Source organism: Mustela nivalis (genome assembly GCF_964662115.1).
Source record: "Mustela nivalis genome assembly, chromosome: 12".
Lineage (NCBI taxonomy): Eukaryota > Metazoa > Chordata > Mammalia > Carnivora > Mustelidae > Mustela > Mustela nivalis.
The window spans coordinates 11,887,453-11,905,114 of NC_139031.1; the positions used below are offsets into that span (position 1 = coordinate 11,887,453).

Sequence of the window (17,662 nt, forward strand, 5' to 3'; positions counted from 1 at the left end):
ACTAAATACCAGGCTATGCTTTCAGATGAACCTAAAATAACACTGCAAGCCTGTTATACTTTATGCCTGGACCTGACCATCATACGTCTATGCTAGAACATGACTGCTCAGAGATTACTGATCGTGGTTATTCTAGCAGATCTAGATTTAAAAGATTCCCCTATTGAAAATGCAGATGACAATTGCTTTACTGATGGTAGGTAAGGAAAAAAAGAAAAGCCAGATATGCCATAGTTAGATAAGACCATGGAGGCAAAAGCCCTGCCAATTCCAATAAATTCTTCCACTCAAAAGACTGAACGAATAGCATTTACCCATGCTCTTCAATGGCAAAAGGCCTAAAAATGAATACTGACTCCAAATATGCTATCCTGGTGCTACATGACCATGGGGAAATTTAGAAGGAAAGAGGATTGTGATTATTATCAAGCCATAACTCCCCAGTCAAATGTGAGCCTGAATAATTACTCTTCTTGAGGTTGGACATCTACCTAAGAAGGTAGCTATAATTCATCTCAGAGGGCATCAACATTTAAATTTAGAATTAGAATTTAAAGGAGGGGCGCCTGGGTGGCTCAGTGGGTTAAGCCTCTGCTTTCAGCTCAGGTCATGATCTCAGGGTCCTGGGATCGATCCCCAAGTCAGGCTCTTGGCTCAGCAGGGAGACTGCTTCCCCCTTTCTCTCTGCCTGCCTCTCTGCCTATTTGTGATCTCTCTGTCAAATAAATAAGTAAAATCTTAAAAAGAAAAGAAAAGAATTTAGGGGTACCTGGGTGGCTCAGTTAAGCCTCTGCCTTCGGCACAGGGTCCCACAGGGTCCCACAGGGTCCTGGGATCAAGCCCTGCATCAGGCTCTCTGCTCAGCAGGGAGCCTGTTTCCTCCTCTCTCTCTGCCTGCCTCTCTGCCTACTTGTGATCTCTGTCTGTCAAATAAATAAAATCTTAAAAAAAATTTTAAAGGAAACAATTTGGTGTACCATGCAGCTGAGCAGGCAGCACAAAATAAACAAATATTAAGTCTCATACCAGTCTTAATTCCAATCAAGTCCATAACTTCAGTCTATTCAGATGCAGAAATTCACATGGCCCAGGAACAAGGAAATTCAAAAAAATGCACAGAGCTGGCTTATTAACAATGAGGGAAAAATCTTTATACCCAAAAATAACTCATGGAAGGCAATAAAAGGTTTACACCAGGCTACTCATTTGGGCAAAAATGCTTTGAAACACTTAAAGATATACTTGATGAAGTAAATTTAATAGCTATAATAAAACAGATTTGCCAATTGTGTATTGTTTGGGCACAAGTAAATCCAGAAGGCGCAGGCCATACCCACCACCGTACCACTTTTGAAACCAGTCCCAAGCCATGGAACATAGCCAGGAGGAGACTGGCAGCTTGATTTCACAGACGTGCTTCCTTACAAAGACTGCAGGCTCCTACTAGTGTCTGTTGATACTTTCACTGGATAGATCGAGGCCTTTCCATGTAAAACTGAAAGAACCACCAAAGTAACCAAAGGTTTGTTGAAGACATTCCTAGATTGTGCCTCCGTGATCCCTTCTCTTAACCATACTTTAAAATGACACCTTACTTAGTCTAGAGACCCAGGAAAACTGGGTTACTCTCTTACCAGGAGGACTTCTTAGAATGACAACTTTTCCAAAACAACCTCTAGGACAAAGCCCGTTTGAGTTACTATATGGAAAACTATTTCTTACCATAGACCTGTTATTAGATGAAGATTATAATACCTAATTAAATTATTCACTCAAGGCTGGTTCAGTTCATGTTGCTTAATAGGTATACTGATCACATGCTCCCAAAACCTGACTTAACTATGACTGAAAGTCAATCCCATGTAAGCCCCAGAAACATGGTTTGTTTAAAAGACTGGAAGCCAAGTACAGCAGGGGACCTCAGTCTGAAACAGAAAGGTCCATATTGGGTTGTATTATGTACTCCCACTGCGGTAATATTAGAGGGACACTCTTCCTGGACTCATGCACCTCCTTCACAGGAAACCCATGAACAAACTAATGAGCTTTCTTACTCCTGTGAACCTGTAGATCTCAAACTCTTCTTCAAAAGGGTCTTACCACCCACAGAGTTACTTCTTTCTTTTTTTTTTTTTTTGAGATTTTATTTATTTATTTATTCAACAGAGAGAGCGAGCGAGGACACAAGTAGAAAGTAGAGGGAGCAGGAGGCAGAGGGTGAGAGAGAAGCAGGCTCCCTGCTGAGCAGGGAGCCAGACCCGGGGCTCAGTCCCAGGACCTGGAACAGAGACCAGAGCCTAAGGCAGATGCTTAACCGACTGAGCCACCTGGGGGCCCACCTACAGAGTTATTATTTTGTCCACATTGGACTCAGCTGCTTCCACCTTTTGTAACTCCCCTATAGGTTCCCTACCTGGACAATGTTGACCCAGAGGCAGGGACATCTCTATGCTCTTATTTGGCAGGAAGAAACTACAGAAGAAATCTTCTGCCTTCAACAATCTTAAAGATTTAAGGATTAGGATTGTTCAGGGTCGGAAATGATGAGAGAAAAAAAAGACAAGTTGAGGGCAAAACATGACCTGACACCCCACTTAGGCCCCCTCCCCTTAAGGTAGGATATGTATACACAACATTCCTTGGGCACTAGTAACTGCCTAGGAACAAAGGCAAAGGAAGAACAAATGGTCAGTTGATAAAGATCACAGTCATGTAGGACATGAAATCCACTAGACTTTTTAACTGTCTTAATGATTTACAGGAAAAACACAATCTTAATAATAGACCTCCAGGAACCTATAGACCCTATTTCCCGGAGCCCTAAAGTCAATATTGGCTACATAAGCTAGAAAACCCTGTATACACAGTCACTCCTCACAATCACAACGCAGCTCTTTCTGCCCGCAGGCCTGTCCCCATATTAGAATAAAAATACCTTTTTGCCCTGTAAAACAGCTCTAGAATTCTTTCTGGACCATTGGGCTTGAGGATCCTACATCAAAGTCACTTAGCAAATCCCAAACAACTCTCAGTTTATCACTGTGCACCACTGACATAGTTCAGACCTTTCTCCTTTGTCAACAGATCTTTGTCTCTGGATCTCTCCCACTCCATGCAGCCCTCACATAAAGGCCAATTTTTCCAAAAGCCCTCTGATCAAAATCATTTAATGAAGGTCTCAAAGCTTTCAGAAGAAAATCTTGATCTAGCTCCTGCCCACCTACTCGGACCTCGTGCCTGCATCCTCTTGCTTACAGGTCCCCATCACTAGCAATGTGCCATTTCTAGGTATGACATGATCTTCCTCCTCCTAGCCTGGTAGCTGCTTTTCCCTTGGCCTCGAGTTCTCATTCTCTTCTTCACCTGGCTCACTCTAGATCTTTCTTGAAGACCGCTCTCAGACGTGACTTTCTTAGAAACGGCATCCCTGATCTTGAGACATAACTCCCAATTCTTTATTGGGAATTAAGTGCTGCAACACTCCCCTGGCACAGCTGATCTGAACTTTATTGTCTCAGTTGTTTATCTTCATTCATTTCATGGGCACTTTTGGACACAGTGAAGGATTTGCCAGAAGGTCTGATATCAAGGTGCTCAGTTTTAAATGAAAGTCTGAAACAGACCTACCGCGTCATACTTCCTTGCCTGCCTACTCTGGCTCAGAGCCTCATTCCTTCAGCCCACTCTTCCTCAGAATCACTCTCAAAGCACCCATCATAGGGTCTAGAGACGCATCTCCTCTCTTCGCTCTGCTGATGGTAAGCGCTTTGAGGGCAAAGACCATGTCTTCTGCTCCTTTTCATACTGGGTTCTCAAAAAATAAATGGTTCTCAAAAAAATAAATGGATGATTGACTGGTTGGCGTTGGGACCATTGGAAAACCCACAGGTGGACACATAAGCGTAGTAAAGTAGTTTGTCTACAATACAGACAAGAAGCTTCGTTCTTCCTGGGGGGCGTGGTGTGCATACACAGCAGGAACCAAAGAGGCCTGCTGACAGTGACTATGTCTCCTCAAATGCTGTTATGACAGCCTTAAGCACCAAGCTGAGCCAGCAGAAAGCAAAGCTCATACCAATCCTGAGGCTCACATACCATGGCACCAGGCTGACAGAAGTAACTCTGCCCTTCCCTGGCTTTCGTAATGTGTAGCTATAGTAGGAGAATAACCGCAGCAAGAATAAAGGACTAAGAAAACTACGTGGTACCTTTGCCTACTTGTCATCCTCAGCTTATAAAGAAGCCTCGACAAGTCAGCTCTTCACCCACGTAGAGCAGAAGAGCCTGCCTCTCACTAGACTGGGGAGGACTTTCTTTGGGGAGCAATAGCGACAGATATGGGAATATGTTCCAACAGTGAATGTGAACATTCTTAGGAGGAAATACTAGTAAATCATCACATACACGTAGAGCCAGTTGGAGTAATGGAAAGAACCGCAGTAGACGAAGACCAAAAAGATCAGGTTTCTAGTCCTGCCTGTGCCATCAGCAAAAGCCCATTTATCCGTGAAACTGGGTTTTCTCGCAGGCAGAATGCATAATAAGGATCTAGATCTCAGAATTCCTTCCAATTCCAATATTCTTTAACTAGGAATATTTTTTCCCCACCAAGATTGATTTGTGGTCTACACCAAATAGAGGCTGACATCCGTGATTTGGAGAAGATAGCAAGGGGTTTAGTTCTGTTTTCTGGCAACTTGAAACTCTTCTTCATTTTCACGGATAAATACGTAATTGAGGAGATGCATAGCCCGTGCGGCAAATCGGTCAGATACACACACGCAGCCATGTCCTGCTTCTCCGTCCCCTGAGCTGAAGCGACGCAGATCGTGGCGACCCGGGTCCCCTTGCCCGGCAACTTACTTACTTTGGGAGTGAAGGGGCTCTGGCCATGCAGCAGCTTGCTCCCGCGGTCCAGCTGGGCGGGTGTCTCTGGACGTTGGCTAAAGCCTGACACCGGAGTCCTCAAAACCTGTCCTGGACTCATCTTGTCCTTTTCTTGAAACGTGCCAACTTCGCAGACGCCACTAAGTGGAGGCTCAGGAGGGGCGAACTTCGCCTCTGAGCGCCGCCCCTCAGCCCTGTCTGGGGCGTGGCCCTGGGCCATCCCGCTCTCCTGTGCCTCCTCCTGTCCTACACTCTCACGTTCTTCTTCGCAGTAGGAAAAGTTCAGCCTCTGCTTTAGCTCTTTGTTAACACTGCTGACATCCATGTGGGCCGGAGAGCTTCACGGCGCGGTCAGGGCCTGTCAAGAAGGGAGCCCTCCGGAGCCGCGGGAGTGGAGGGGACCACAGACCGTGAATCGGCGGAGCCCCCGTTCCCTCTGCCCACTCACAGCTACCTGGAGGCGAGGCATTCGTTTGCCCACTTAAGTACCACATGTCTGTGAAGCCTCAGCTTATCCTTATTTCCAGTCTGATTAAAGAAAGCTCTAGCGACTCTCAGAGCAATTAAGTCCAATTGACATGTAGAACTCTTCTGGATATCTCACACGGTCTCCTGAACCCGTGCGCTACGAGACACTGGCGAGAGAGATGGAGCCCTTTAATTTAGCACAGCTTTAAAAATACCCATTAGCCAATTCGGGGACAAGCTCATTATTGGAAAGAAATCATTTTCACCCTTTCTACCTACCGTTCAGAAATACCACACTCACCTGTCTCTGCCACCCACCTGGCGGCTCACAGCAGTTAATTAGAACTCAGCATCCCCGGGACATCATGATCATCCTTAAACGGCCCCTGACTTATCTTGGCTGGAATTCATCTCCCTCGCAGAGAGATACCTTAGATTCCCGCCAGGCACACCTGCCCGAGTTCAGGCATCTCACGCCCTCCACCCACCCCCAGATATCAGCAGTTAAAACTTTGGGGGAACGGGACAAATTTCTAAACTGAAGAACTAAAGCCTAGGAAGTTCAGCAACACAGAAACAGGTTAGCATCACTTGAAAACATCAATTACTTTGCCCTGAAATGCCTTATGTTGTAAAATAATAATAATAATACATTTAAAAATTACTGTTTAAAATACAGTATTTAGTACTTACAGTATTTAAATGATTTAATTTCTTTCTTGGAGGGGCCTCTTGAGAAGAATAAAAAAAAAAAAAACTCTGTGAATTAAAAAAAAAAAAAAAGCCACCAATATCACTTTATGGGAGAAACCAGGTGAAAGTTCATCCATGGAAAAGGAAAATGATACACGTGACCCCTCCTGTACCTTCAGAGGAGACCCTAGAGGTACTGGACCCATGGAATCATTTCCATGGGCCGATGAGAGAGGTACAGAGGATAGTTCGATCCTGGCTGAAACGAAGTTAATGTCTCTTACAGTCTTCGGTTGCTTGTTGGCCATCACCCGTCTTGCATCTCCTCTCTCTTCATTCATCCCTTCGTGCCTTTCTCCTCTCAGCCTTTCCCATCTCTGACCAGTACTCCTGAGGACATTAAACCAAATGAAAAGTAACTGGGAGAATGTGAAAGTATTTTTTCAGTTAAAGGCCTTCGCCCACCTCAGCTTTGTACCGGCGTGCACGCCGCGCACCCCAGCTTTGTACCGGCGCGCACGCCACCAGATCCTTCCCTCGCCCTTCCCTGCCCGTCCCGCGCACGCTGACCTTCCCAGATCATTCCACGGGGACATCCTGTTGCCCACAGCAGGCGGCAGCTCACTGCCCACCTCTGTCAGGGTCTCCCCATCCCACGGGGGCCAGAGACAAGAATGTCATCACCAGGGAAAGGAGGACTCAGGTGACAAGTAAAGAAATCGGTGTGAACTAAGATTCTGGAGTTGGGAGGGAGTTCTTTGTCCACAACGATCACGGCAGGCCAGGTGATATTATTCCTTCGCTACAGCCTGGGTGTTGACCAGTGTCCCCATCTCAGGCCATGGCTAGGTTGACTCTGTTCTCAAGCAGGGTGGGACTCACCTGAAACACTCTGAGCGTATCACTGGCCTGCGGGCAGAGCACAGGGGCTGGTTCATGGACGGTACCTAGATGGACCAAGTGGTTCTTTACCATCACCCCTCCCCCCACCGACTTCCCCTTTCCTCTCGGCCTTGCTAGAATTCTCAATCACCCTCATTTATGACTACACTGTTTACCTAGGGAGGCAGCTGTTCCGGGGTCCCTTGTCACCAGCATTGATTCTGTTAGAAACTGGCACCATTTACCTGTCACATATTGTCACTCAAAGGACAATAGTGCTAAGGCTTCAGAATAAGAAAGGCAGAATGACAAGTACAAAGAAGATACTCCCAATTTGGAAAGTGGAATGATGGGAATGGGCCAGTTCCTGATTTTGATGGCCCAGGGGGATCTTTGGAAGCATGCATGTTGCCTCTGGCCCACAGCCTCACTATTTGGGGTGTCAGGCCTCACTCTTGTTCTTTGTTCTCAGTTTTCTGCACAGCATGAAGAATTCCCTGTTTGCTTCAGGGTGAGTTAATACTGTAGGCAGCCATCCCAGGCCAACAGCTTCACATCATGAGACCAGAGGTCAGAGAGGAATGCAGATACTCTGTGGCAAGAAGAGAGAAAAAGGGATTTTTTCCCTTAATATCTGACCCGTAGTGGGTGTTCCCTAGGGCCTTTTTTTTAATGGGCTTGGGAAAGTAAAATTAATATATCTCAGTTTTGTTTTAAATACTCAGTGTTTGGCATTTTAGAAATTTGAGTATTTTTCTTATTGTTGCAGGGGGTTGCTGCAGTGGAGAAAAGCGATGTTCCCAAGGAGTAAGATGGAGAAGGAGGAAGCCTGCTTCGCATCTCAGGGTTGAGATCCCTAAGCCCTGTGCTCCGGAGAAGCTGAGTGAAGAGCAAGCTAGACTCAGAGCCCAACTCTGAACCAACCTTGGTGTTGAGGCCTTTAAAACACCAGTGGGAAGAACGGAAGCAAGAGAGTCTATCGATTCAAATCGATTTAGGAGAGGTAGAAACTCATATTCAACTTTGGGAGGGACCGTTCCTTTGTAAAAATAAAGCTAACGCCACGGAAAATGAGCTCTTTGTTTGAGAGTCTGAGCTCCATGGAAGGACATGCTGGCCTCAATGTTCCCTCAGGAGGGAGAATGGTTAAAAAAAAAAAAAAAAAAAAAGGCACGCACAAGCCAAAGCAAAGCTCTAACACATTATTTATTGAAGACTGAATTAGGACTGACTCATTGCAAACTCTGAAAGATACTGGTGTTGGATTATGGTACATTTGATGGGACTGCCCACTGGGACACATTGGGAGGTCTGGTTTCCCAAGCAAGAAAGGGACATTTTTCCTCTGGGGCTTTCTGGGAGGCTGGCAGGCTCCAAGACAGGAAGCAAAGACTCGAAGAGGACTAGGGCTGCAAGCAATGTTCTGGGCCTCAGACTGCTGGGCCTGGACTCTGAAGACCAGGGACAAACCTGAGGGAACTCTAGGGTGGTGGAGAGGAACGCTGGCCTTCGTCACCAGAACGTGTCCCTGGGGAGTGCGGCCCTCAGCATTCTCAAACTGGGGCCTGTGGGCCTTGGGGACTCAGGGGGGAGTTCTCTCCAGCTCACTGAGGAAAGTAGAGGACTAGACAGTATCTCTGAGGTCCCTGCCCACCCCCGTCCCATATTCTTCCTTGTCCTTATCTCGTTCAGTGTCTCATCGTAACTGGAAGTGTTGCTTCATCCCCACAGAGGGAAGTTTGCAGTCACTTCAAGAAAAGCAGACTATGTTCATCAGTAACAGACATTCACCAGCTCCCTGGAAAAATCCACCAGGAGCTGTGACAGCAGGTGTAGACTGGCGTGGCTGCCCTGGGCTTAGGTCTACAGCAGCACGGCGTCTCAGGTGCTCCTGACTCCCCAGGGTGCTCAGCGAGGCCAGGAGCCTTGAAGGGGATCTACACTTGACCCCCTTCCTCCACCCCCCAAGAGAGAGCACACAGAAGCAGACACCTGTCACTCGCAGTGAATCTAGTGATAATTATATAAATCATTAACAATACTTTGTATCTGGCCACCACGTTTCTCATTTCCAAGTGCTTACACAGCTGTATGTACTAAGTAGCATTGACAGCAGAACAGAATTCCAAGGAAAGATTATGGGCTAAGTAAGATAAAGCCTGGGGGTCATTTTAAAGCCTCATTAATTCTTTTCTTCTTGTTTTGCTTTTTCTTGTGGAAATGTTCAATCATAGCAAACGTAGAGAAAATACAGTATAATGAGTCTCCATGTACCAGTAACGTAGCTTCAAAAATTATGGGCAGCTGTAAAATCTTGTTTCATTTTATCTGCAATTTTGTTGGAGGGGGTGGGTACTGGAGGGTTTTTTTTTTTTTTAAAGCAAATCACTGATAACATGTCTTTTCACTCACTAAGGCTTTAGCGCCTTTAGTAAAAATCCATCCTACTTGATGAAGAAATCAGATTCTAACAAACTGCTTCTCTTGCCAAGATATCCCATTTGCTAAGACTAGAGGGTGTCTGTCAAAATAGTTCTTAGAGACACACTGCTTGTTCACTCACAAAGACGTGGTATTCTTCTTATAACAAGAACAGATTGCTAACGTGACATCCCAATAATTTAGAGACCATTGATGTACTGTCCTTATTTTAAGGAGCAGATAGTTTGAAACTATGGTCTAGACTCATTAATCTGCTGATATGATCTCTATTATCCACGGTCAGGAAAATTTATGTGGCACTTGGCCATTCCCAGATTCTCCAACATTAGAGCGGATTGGGTTGCCTACGTGACCTGGTCCAAGGCCGTCCCCAGCCACAGAGATGAGATCTCTGCTGTGAGGGCTGGGGCTCAAGAAGTCACTAGTAACTTGGTTGAACATCACCAGCCATTTCTTCATGCTTCAGATCCAGTTAAAAGATCCCCACACTGAAGCTTTACCTTCCTAAAATAAAGCAAAGCAAATGCTCAATGACTGGGGGGGAAGTGTGATAAGGAAGAGTTACAGCTCTTCCACAGAGGGTAACCACCAGAAACTCTAAAGATAGAAACTGTCAAAAGTGGGTGTCCTTGAGGTGGGAGAGGGGTCTTGGGCCAGGGGTGGAGGAGAACGAAATTGCTGCTCCCTGTATGTCCTAAGTGTCATTTGATTATTTTGCCACAAGACTTGTAAGAATAGACACATCCATGGGGAAGTGTACACATATTAGTAAATACCAGGAATTCAATATTGTAATTTAAAGGGGAATTATAAATCATAGGAATTGAAAGAATTATTCAATTGTAGTATAGCAATTATTGGTTACCAAATTCAATAAAAATTTGAGTCTCACTTCATTATCACTTTTGCAATATGAACATTGATTAGATTAGGAGGTCATATGTGGAAAACCAATATATAAATCACTAAAAGAATAAAAGTGAATATCGATCCAGTTTCTGGGTGGGGACCAAATCTCTAAATGTCAAATCAACATAAGAAATCACAAAAAGAATGGATAAGTTTGGCAAAAGAAGATTTAGAACTACTAAATTTCATAAAACAATTAAGCAGCATTGAAACCATATAATAAATCGGAAATGAGATTAACAAAAATTATGCCAGACAAATGTATAATATTCTTACTGTATAAAGAATTCATGTAAATTGATAGCAAGAGTGCGAAGTGCAGATAAACAAACAGGAGGCATCACAAGCAGAAAGAGCGACCACAAATCACCAACACAGATTTTGAAACCATGATTAGATTCAGTCATAAAACATTAATCTAAAAACAAAACGCCATGTTCATCCAATAAATTGGCAAGAAAAAACTTTAAATGGCAATATCTAACTGGGACAAGAATGAAAAGAAATTGATGATGACCTACAGTGAATCAACAATTTGGCAAGATGATCGAAAACCTTAAAAATAAGAATATATTTCAACCCAGCATTGCCCCATCTGGCACTCTGTCATAAACCAACATCCCGAATAACTGATTACAGCTGCCCTGTCTGACACCCCTCCTTCTAGATTTCATTCCTTGCCTGATCGCTGCCTTCCCTGCTAGGCTCTAAGCCTGATGAGGAGAGATGTCGGCTTTCTTCATAGCTGCCCCAGTACTACGTGCAGGGCCTGGCATATAACAGGCAATGTTAGTTCAGAGTGAAATTTGGCCAACACTTTAAACATAACAAAAAGAGGAAGGGCTTGATCATTGAACAAGGAGAGAATGGTTAAGTAAATTTTCAAACACACAATGGGAACCATTAAAATGAGGCACATAAGAAGTTCCTAATAGGATGGGGAAATGTTCATAGTCTGATGTTACGGAAAAAAAAAGAACACAAAACTGATACACAGTATGATTTCAACATAAACGGAGAATACTTTTAATCGCATCTTTTATTTTAAGAGATCTCCTTATTTTTTACATGCCACTAAGAATTTTAGAATGTCCCAGCTGCCGGGTCTAGCAAGGTAGCCCCGATGCGACTGTGGCAAAAAAACCTCCCACGCGGAGAGGGCAGGACAGAAACGTGCTCATCTCCACTTTGTCGTTGGCTGGAGGGAAGGAAAACATCTCGCCCAAGAATGTGAACTGCACACCAGTGTTTGTGCTAGCTTGCATTTTGAATTCCCGCTACCAGCGTGGTCCAAAGAACCTCAAGCAGAGAATTTTTTTTTAAAGATTTTATTTATTTATTTGTCTCAGAGAGAGAGAGAGAGAGAGAGAGAGCGAGCGCACAGGCAGACAGAGTGGCAGAGGGAGAAACAGGCTCCCTACGGAACAAGGAGACCGATGTGGGACTCAATCCCAGGATGCCGGGATCATGACCTGAGTCGAAGGCAGCCACTTAACGAAGTGAGCCACCCAGGCGTCTCTCAAGCAGAGAATTTAACTCAAAGTCGTCTTGGGTTGGTGGTGCCTTCTGATGGCTGATAAGAGCAAACCCAGATCTCCTCCGTGAGAACTCGACCTCCTCCGTGGGGCTGGCAGCACTTCTGCGTCACCATAGCGATGTTAGCAAGTGAAAAGCTTCACCCTAGAATTGGTGAAATAGAATAAGCCAAATCCTAACAATGGCCAACTCAGCGGTGAGCTTATAGATCAAAATTACTTGTAAATAATGTATTTTATACACATTTTTATGTATTATATATTTACATCATGTAGATATGTTTTTTAAAGATTTCATTTATTTGAGAGAGGGAGTGGCTGCGGGGGAGGGAGTGGGGGGAGGGCAGAGGCAGAGGGAGAAGCAGACTTCCCACTGAGCAGGGAGCATAATGCAGGGCTCAATCCCAGGACCCTGGGATCCTGACCTAAGCCAAAGGCAGGTCTTTAACTGAGCCACCCAGGGGCCCCTAGGTATGTTTTATATAATGTATTTTGTAGAATGCAGATATATTCACTATTTGGGAACATAGAATTATTTTATTTCAAACTTTAAATATATGGGGTTCTAGGGGAACTCGTTCTAAAATAGAACACCATCCTAGGGTCTCTGTGACTGCCCTGCACTTCCTCTCGCCTTCCACACTCTTTGTCCACCAAAGAGTGGACAAATTTTAATTAGTTTCTAATTTTAATTAGTTTCTTTCCTATCATTTTTGAAATTCAGCATATCCCAAGAAGATAAATCTGGTGGTCCTGTATAGAGCCTCTTTCAGACTGTGAATGTGTGTGGAAAGGCCTGTCTTCAGCCTCATTAACATTTTCGAGCACCTGTTAAGTGCAAGATACTGGGTTAGGCCTGGCAGGAGGAGCCAGTGGCACAGAGCGGTGAGTCTCTACTTCTCTTCACCTGCTTAGTTGACAAATGTCTGTTGTGCACCTGTTATGCAAGGCCTTAGGAATCTTGATGGTAGACACAGTGGGCAGTTGAGCTATATTATACACACATATAAATGAAGACTGGGAAAGGCTCTAGGTTTAAGGCTGGGATGTCTGAGGCTTCTGTTTACATAGCAAATTATATATAGGACATATATATATATAGGATGAATATAGTATAGAGACTATGAGTTTATTTCTTGGTACATACACAGCTTGAAGGCATGAAACAAGGGGGTTCAGGATGGAGTTCATACAAAAGATCAGGAAAAAGAAGTTCCTTCGGGGAGAAAGACAAGTCAGAACCGAAAGTGATGGTTTTGGAAATTGACTATGGATTTTCTAGGAAACCCCACTTTTATATTGAGAAATACTATTTCGAATGCCTCACCCTTTGAATGTATCAGCACTAAGTAATCAGAGGAGGTGGGAATAATAGGAATAGGTATTAGAATAAGAAAGCATGAAGCGAGGAGGGAGACTTGTTTGGACACCAGATTCATCCAAGGTTCAGGAAGGCCCAGCAGTTGGCTTGCTCTCAGAAGGGCCCAGGGGATTTATGCAGGGGCTGTCCCCTGGGGGGTGTTGATGAAGACTCCCCATCCTATGTGCCAGAGATACAATGATGATACAATTGCACCCCTCTGCCCAAGGAGATGGTCAGTGACTGCCCAGGGCTGCCGCTTCCAGGTCAAAATCTATGACATAACAATAATCTATTTATGCAACATTTAGCTTTAAGAAAGGGGACTGCTTTCATCGTTTATCTTTTTACCTCCACCTCCCGCTCCCAACCCCAAGGCCAGGTAAGTGACCATCCACCACTCTCTCTGGAGACCTGGTCACCCAAACGGATGAGCCCGGGGCAGGGTCCGGTGAAGGCCAGGGCTGGGCACTATCCAGCTCGGTCAAGGGCACAGCAGAGTGGGTTAGAGACACAACTACTTCCGGCCAAATACCAAAGCCCACAGCTCCGGGAAGCCAGGCCCAAGTCCAAATACCATCAGAACGGCCGGGGCTGCCTCTTCTGCTTCACTTCCCAGCCCAGCGCTAGCTTTAGCCGCACTTCCAGGATTATGTAACACATTTTTGTCACGGTCCATATGACCAGGGTAATGACAAAAATAATGATGGCGTGTAGACACGCACGGTGGTACAGTTATCCGACGGGATCCTAGGTGAGAAGGCACGTCAGCCCAGCGCAGGTGGACGGAGCCAGGTGGACGCGCGTCCGTGCCACGGGACATTTCCTGTACGCGGGCACACACATGCAGCCGTGAAGCCAAACTCCGCACGCAGTTCGGCGAAGCGGGTGGGGCGGACGCGGGACTCGCGCGGGCGGGGCGGGGCGGCGCGGGGCGGCGCGGGGCAGGTGCGGCCTCGGGCGGTGCGGCGGCCCGGCCCGGCCCGGCGAGGGGAGTTCCCGCAGCCCGCCCCTGCGCCCGCCCCTCGCCGCCCGCGGCTCCTCCTCGCTTCGCCATGGTGGAGCGGGGAGACGCGGCGCCGCTGCTGCGCTGGGCCGAGGGCCCCGCCGTGTCCCCGCCGCAGGCCCCGGAGCTGCAGGCTGGAGGCCGGAGATGGGGCAGCGGCGGGGGCGGCCGGCCCGCCGCGGAGCCGCCCAGGAGGCGGGAGCCCGAGGAGCTGGGCGCCTCCGAGGTGCTGCTGCAGCCCGGGCGCCTGGAGCTCGGCGACGTGGAGGAGGACCAGGTGGTGGCCGTGTTCGTGGTCACCTTCGATCCCCGCTCGGGTGAGAGCCGCTCCGGAGGGGGGCGGGGGGCGGGGGGCGGGAGACGGTCGTCCACCCCCGGGGCTTTGGGGGCGGCGGGGGGAGGGGCTCGCTGCGCGCGCACCCGCACCCACACACCTGCACCCCCCCACACACACCCCGCCGGCGGGCTCGGTCCGAGCGAGCAGAGTGCCCCCGCGAGGTCTGGGCGCGGGACGCGGGGCTTTGTTCCCTGCGCCCTCCGGACCCCTCTGCTCCCGTCCCGCGGCCTCCCGGCAGAGCCGCGGTCCGCGCCCCCTCCCCGCAGCCTTGTTTGCACTTCTCCAATGCTGGCCGATCCTGTGTGCGGCCACGGGCGCGCTGGCTTTTGTTTTGTTGCTTTGCGGAAAGGTTTTTTTTTCTCCCATCAAGAGCAGAAACGCCCCCCAGGTGAACTCCTGTAACGGGTTGTACCGAGCTCCCAGGTTCTCTGCTGCCCCGCCCTCGCTCCCCATCGCTCCCCGCATGGTAACTTTCCAGGCAGCCAAGTTCACTCGCTCTGACAACACATTTTGAGGAATCCGTGCGGGGAGCATTAAGGGTTGGGACTGAGGGATTAAGCTGGAGACGGATTAAAGGAGAAGCCTCCTCAAGTAGACTCTTCCTGGTTGATTTGGAGAATTAAAGGGTTATCTAAAATAATCTTGGACTTAGCCACCCACAGAGTGTCCAAGTGGACGGTAAGAGACTTCATGGGGGGTCAAAAGTGAGTGAATACGCTTCCTCGGAAATTCTCAGGCGGCGGTGAGCGGCGTGAAGCCCCAGCGCACCTGCTCTCAGCACTGAAGGAAGCAGGGCTGGTAGTCCTTGTTATGGGGTTTTAGGAAACCCAGGCATTTTTCTGACCCTAACTCCCCATCGGAGTCCTGGAATGCAGAGTGCCTGTTAGTGAGAAGACAAGGTCTGCTTCCTCCTGGTGCTCGAGGGATGGCCTCTGAAGCCCCGTGTGGGCCGCCGTGGGGAAAGAAAGTGTTGGGATCTTCAGGTGCCGGAAGACACAGTTACCTGGCTGCGTCACCTAACTAGGGCCAGGGATTCTAAACCAGCAAGACTCAGAAAGAAAGAGGGCCAGCAGGTGCCGGGAGTAGGCCTTTCTGACTGGTTTTTGTTCCTTAGCCCTGGGGCTTTGACACTTCTTTGACGGTGACTCACTGTTGGAAGTTAATTTCACATCACAGTGCACTCATACACGCTTGACGGACTGAAGTTCCATGAGATAGTACTGACCTCTTCTACCTGTAGTACATACTGGTATTTTCTTCCTTTTTTTTTTCTTAAACACCTCCTGGTCGACTGGTATGATTAGGACTCCCAGATACCATTAATTTGAAAAGGTACTCTTTTGACCAAACTGATCCTTCTTGCTAGACAAAAACAGATACTTTGTATTAACTAATAATATTCCCCAAGCCCTACCCCATCACCTACAGGTGAATAGATGCAGGCGTGAGACTCATTCTGGGAAACGAGGAAGGATCACTAGAAGAAACTGCAAGGGAACACCGAAGGGTCTGATTCAGCAGTGGTAGCTCCGGCAGCAGAGTGTAGGGAGGGGGAAGGAGAACAAAAATCCTACACTAACCACAGATGGAGTTGATGACATCGAGGAGCACAGCAGAGCTGGGACCCTTCCGCTGCTTTGTCGGTCCCAGCTGTGACCGTGGTTTGGCCAGGTTTGGGTATATGGAATATTTGTAAGTGTGATGGTGTGATGTAGGTACATACAAGGGTGAGTCTATGGCATGGTTTTCAGATTAAGGTTAGTGTGGAAAGAGATTGTAACTGATACTTGGACACAGCGCAGGCCTTTACTCTCAGTGGCGTTTCATGTAACTGTGAGCATCGTTGATGCCCAGGGCATCCAGGAGCAAGCAGACCAAGGATGCGGAAGTCATTTGGAGCTATTAACTAGCCAGTCCACCCTCGACTCTAAGTCCAGTGTTCTTTCTGGTGTACTGCATTGCCTGACCCTCTGTCCCCCAACTTTTTATCATTACCGTGTCCGGGGAGTGGAGAGGAAGGGAAGGAGCCGTGGGAGAGGTCAGGGAAGAGAATGAGTGTTTCCCTTTGGTTGGTGGTTTTTTGGTTTTTTCGGAAAGCATTGTTATTCCCTGCCATTTAACGTACCTCTCTTTTGTCATCTTTCGCAGTCCAGGATGGCACTTGACGTCCGGTAAGAGTACTCTGATAGTCCTCTGTAAAGTGAAAATGACAGGGTACATCTCCCACAGTGGAAGTTTCTGGATCCCCCGGGGGTCCACCAGGACTCAGAGCTGCACTGTCCCTTGTGTGGTGGGTGAGGAAGTCATGGTCTAGAGAGCTGAGATGCCCGTCCTCTGTTGCCCCGTGAGCTGGGGACGGTCACAGGACCAGGCTATGTCTCCTGGTTTTAGTTCGGTGTTCTTTGTCCGGTGGCTCAGTGGGTTAGGGCATAGTGCTAGTAACCTGGGCCCACTGAGACTTTTGTCCTTCCTTAGCCTGTTATACCAAAAATAATAAAGTGAATACTGGCTTCTTTACAAAAATCCAGAACACATCACAGATGTGTCCAGAACACATCACAATTTCTCATGTGGGAGAAATTGTCTAGACTTTCTCTTTCCTGCGTACCTCTCCACTCCCCCCACCCCATGTTTCTTCCACCTGTGTCCTGTTCCCTTCCCTAGAAGCTCCTCCCTTCTCCCCAGACCTACCCAGTCATTTACTGCCCGGCCCGTGGCGATTTCATTCAGCTTCCCACCTGGCGTATGTCCCTGTTGGCACCTGTGCACGCAAGAGGGCGAGAGAGAAGGTACAGGAGGAGAGAATGCACAGCTGTGGTGCACCTGTGGGGTGGGCGTGGCCTGTGCTGCGGGAGTGGTTGGAAGAGGGTGTGAGGGAGGAGTGCGGCCTTGTTAGGGTGTGGGTGGGTGTGCACACGGGCGCGCACACTTCTGGCAGGAATACACCGAGTGATTTGCAGACTATGGCAGTGAGACAGTAGTTCTTTTGTACTTCTGAATACAGATTTTCGGCTGGGCATCTGTAAGGAAGAATCAGAGAATAAGATAGAGGCATAAAGAATGTGATTTTCTGTGGATTCATGGCTTGACAATTATGCTGGTCAATCTATAAATGACATAAGGACTAAGGACTTTGGGTTCGA

General features: G+C 47.5%; 1 protein-coding gene and 1 long non-coding RNA gene across 4 annotated transcripts in view; one reads left to right on the top strand and one right to left on the bottom strand.

Annotated features, from left to right (window-relative positions):
* Positions 1-11,646: 11,646 nt before the first annotated feature.
* On the bottom strand, positions 11,647-17,288 carry LOC309845645. The gene is made up of 3 exons (XR_014301397.1): positions 17,211-17,288; positions 16,645-16,712; positions 11,647-11,961 (listed from the first exon to the last, which is right to left on the bottom strand). It is a non-coding gene; the product is annotated as an uncharacterized lncRNA (long non-coding RNA).
* DENND11 (DENN domain containing 11) overlaps positions 14,097-17,662 on the top strand; it is a 53,605-nt gene continuing 50,039 nt past the window's right edge. For all 3 annotated transcript variants that reach the window (XM_082693855.1, XM_082693853.1, XM_082693854.1), the window contains exon 1: positions 14,097-14,499. In XM_082693855.1, the coding sequence (XP_082549981.1) occupies positions 14,232-14,499 (268 nt within the window). In that variant the 5' untranslated portion in view covers positions 14,097-14,231. The remainder of the gene's footprint in view (positions 14,500-17,662) is intronic.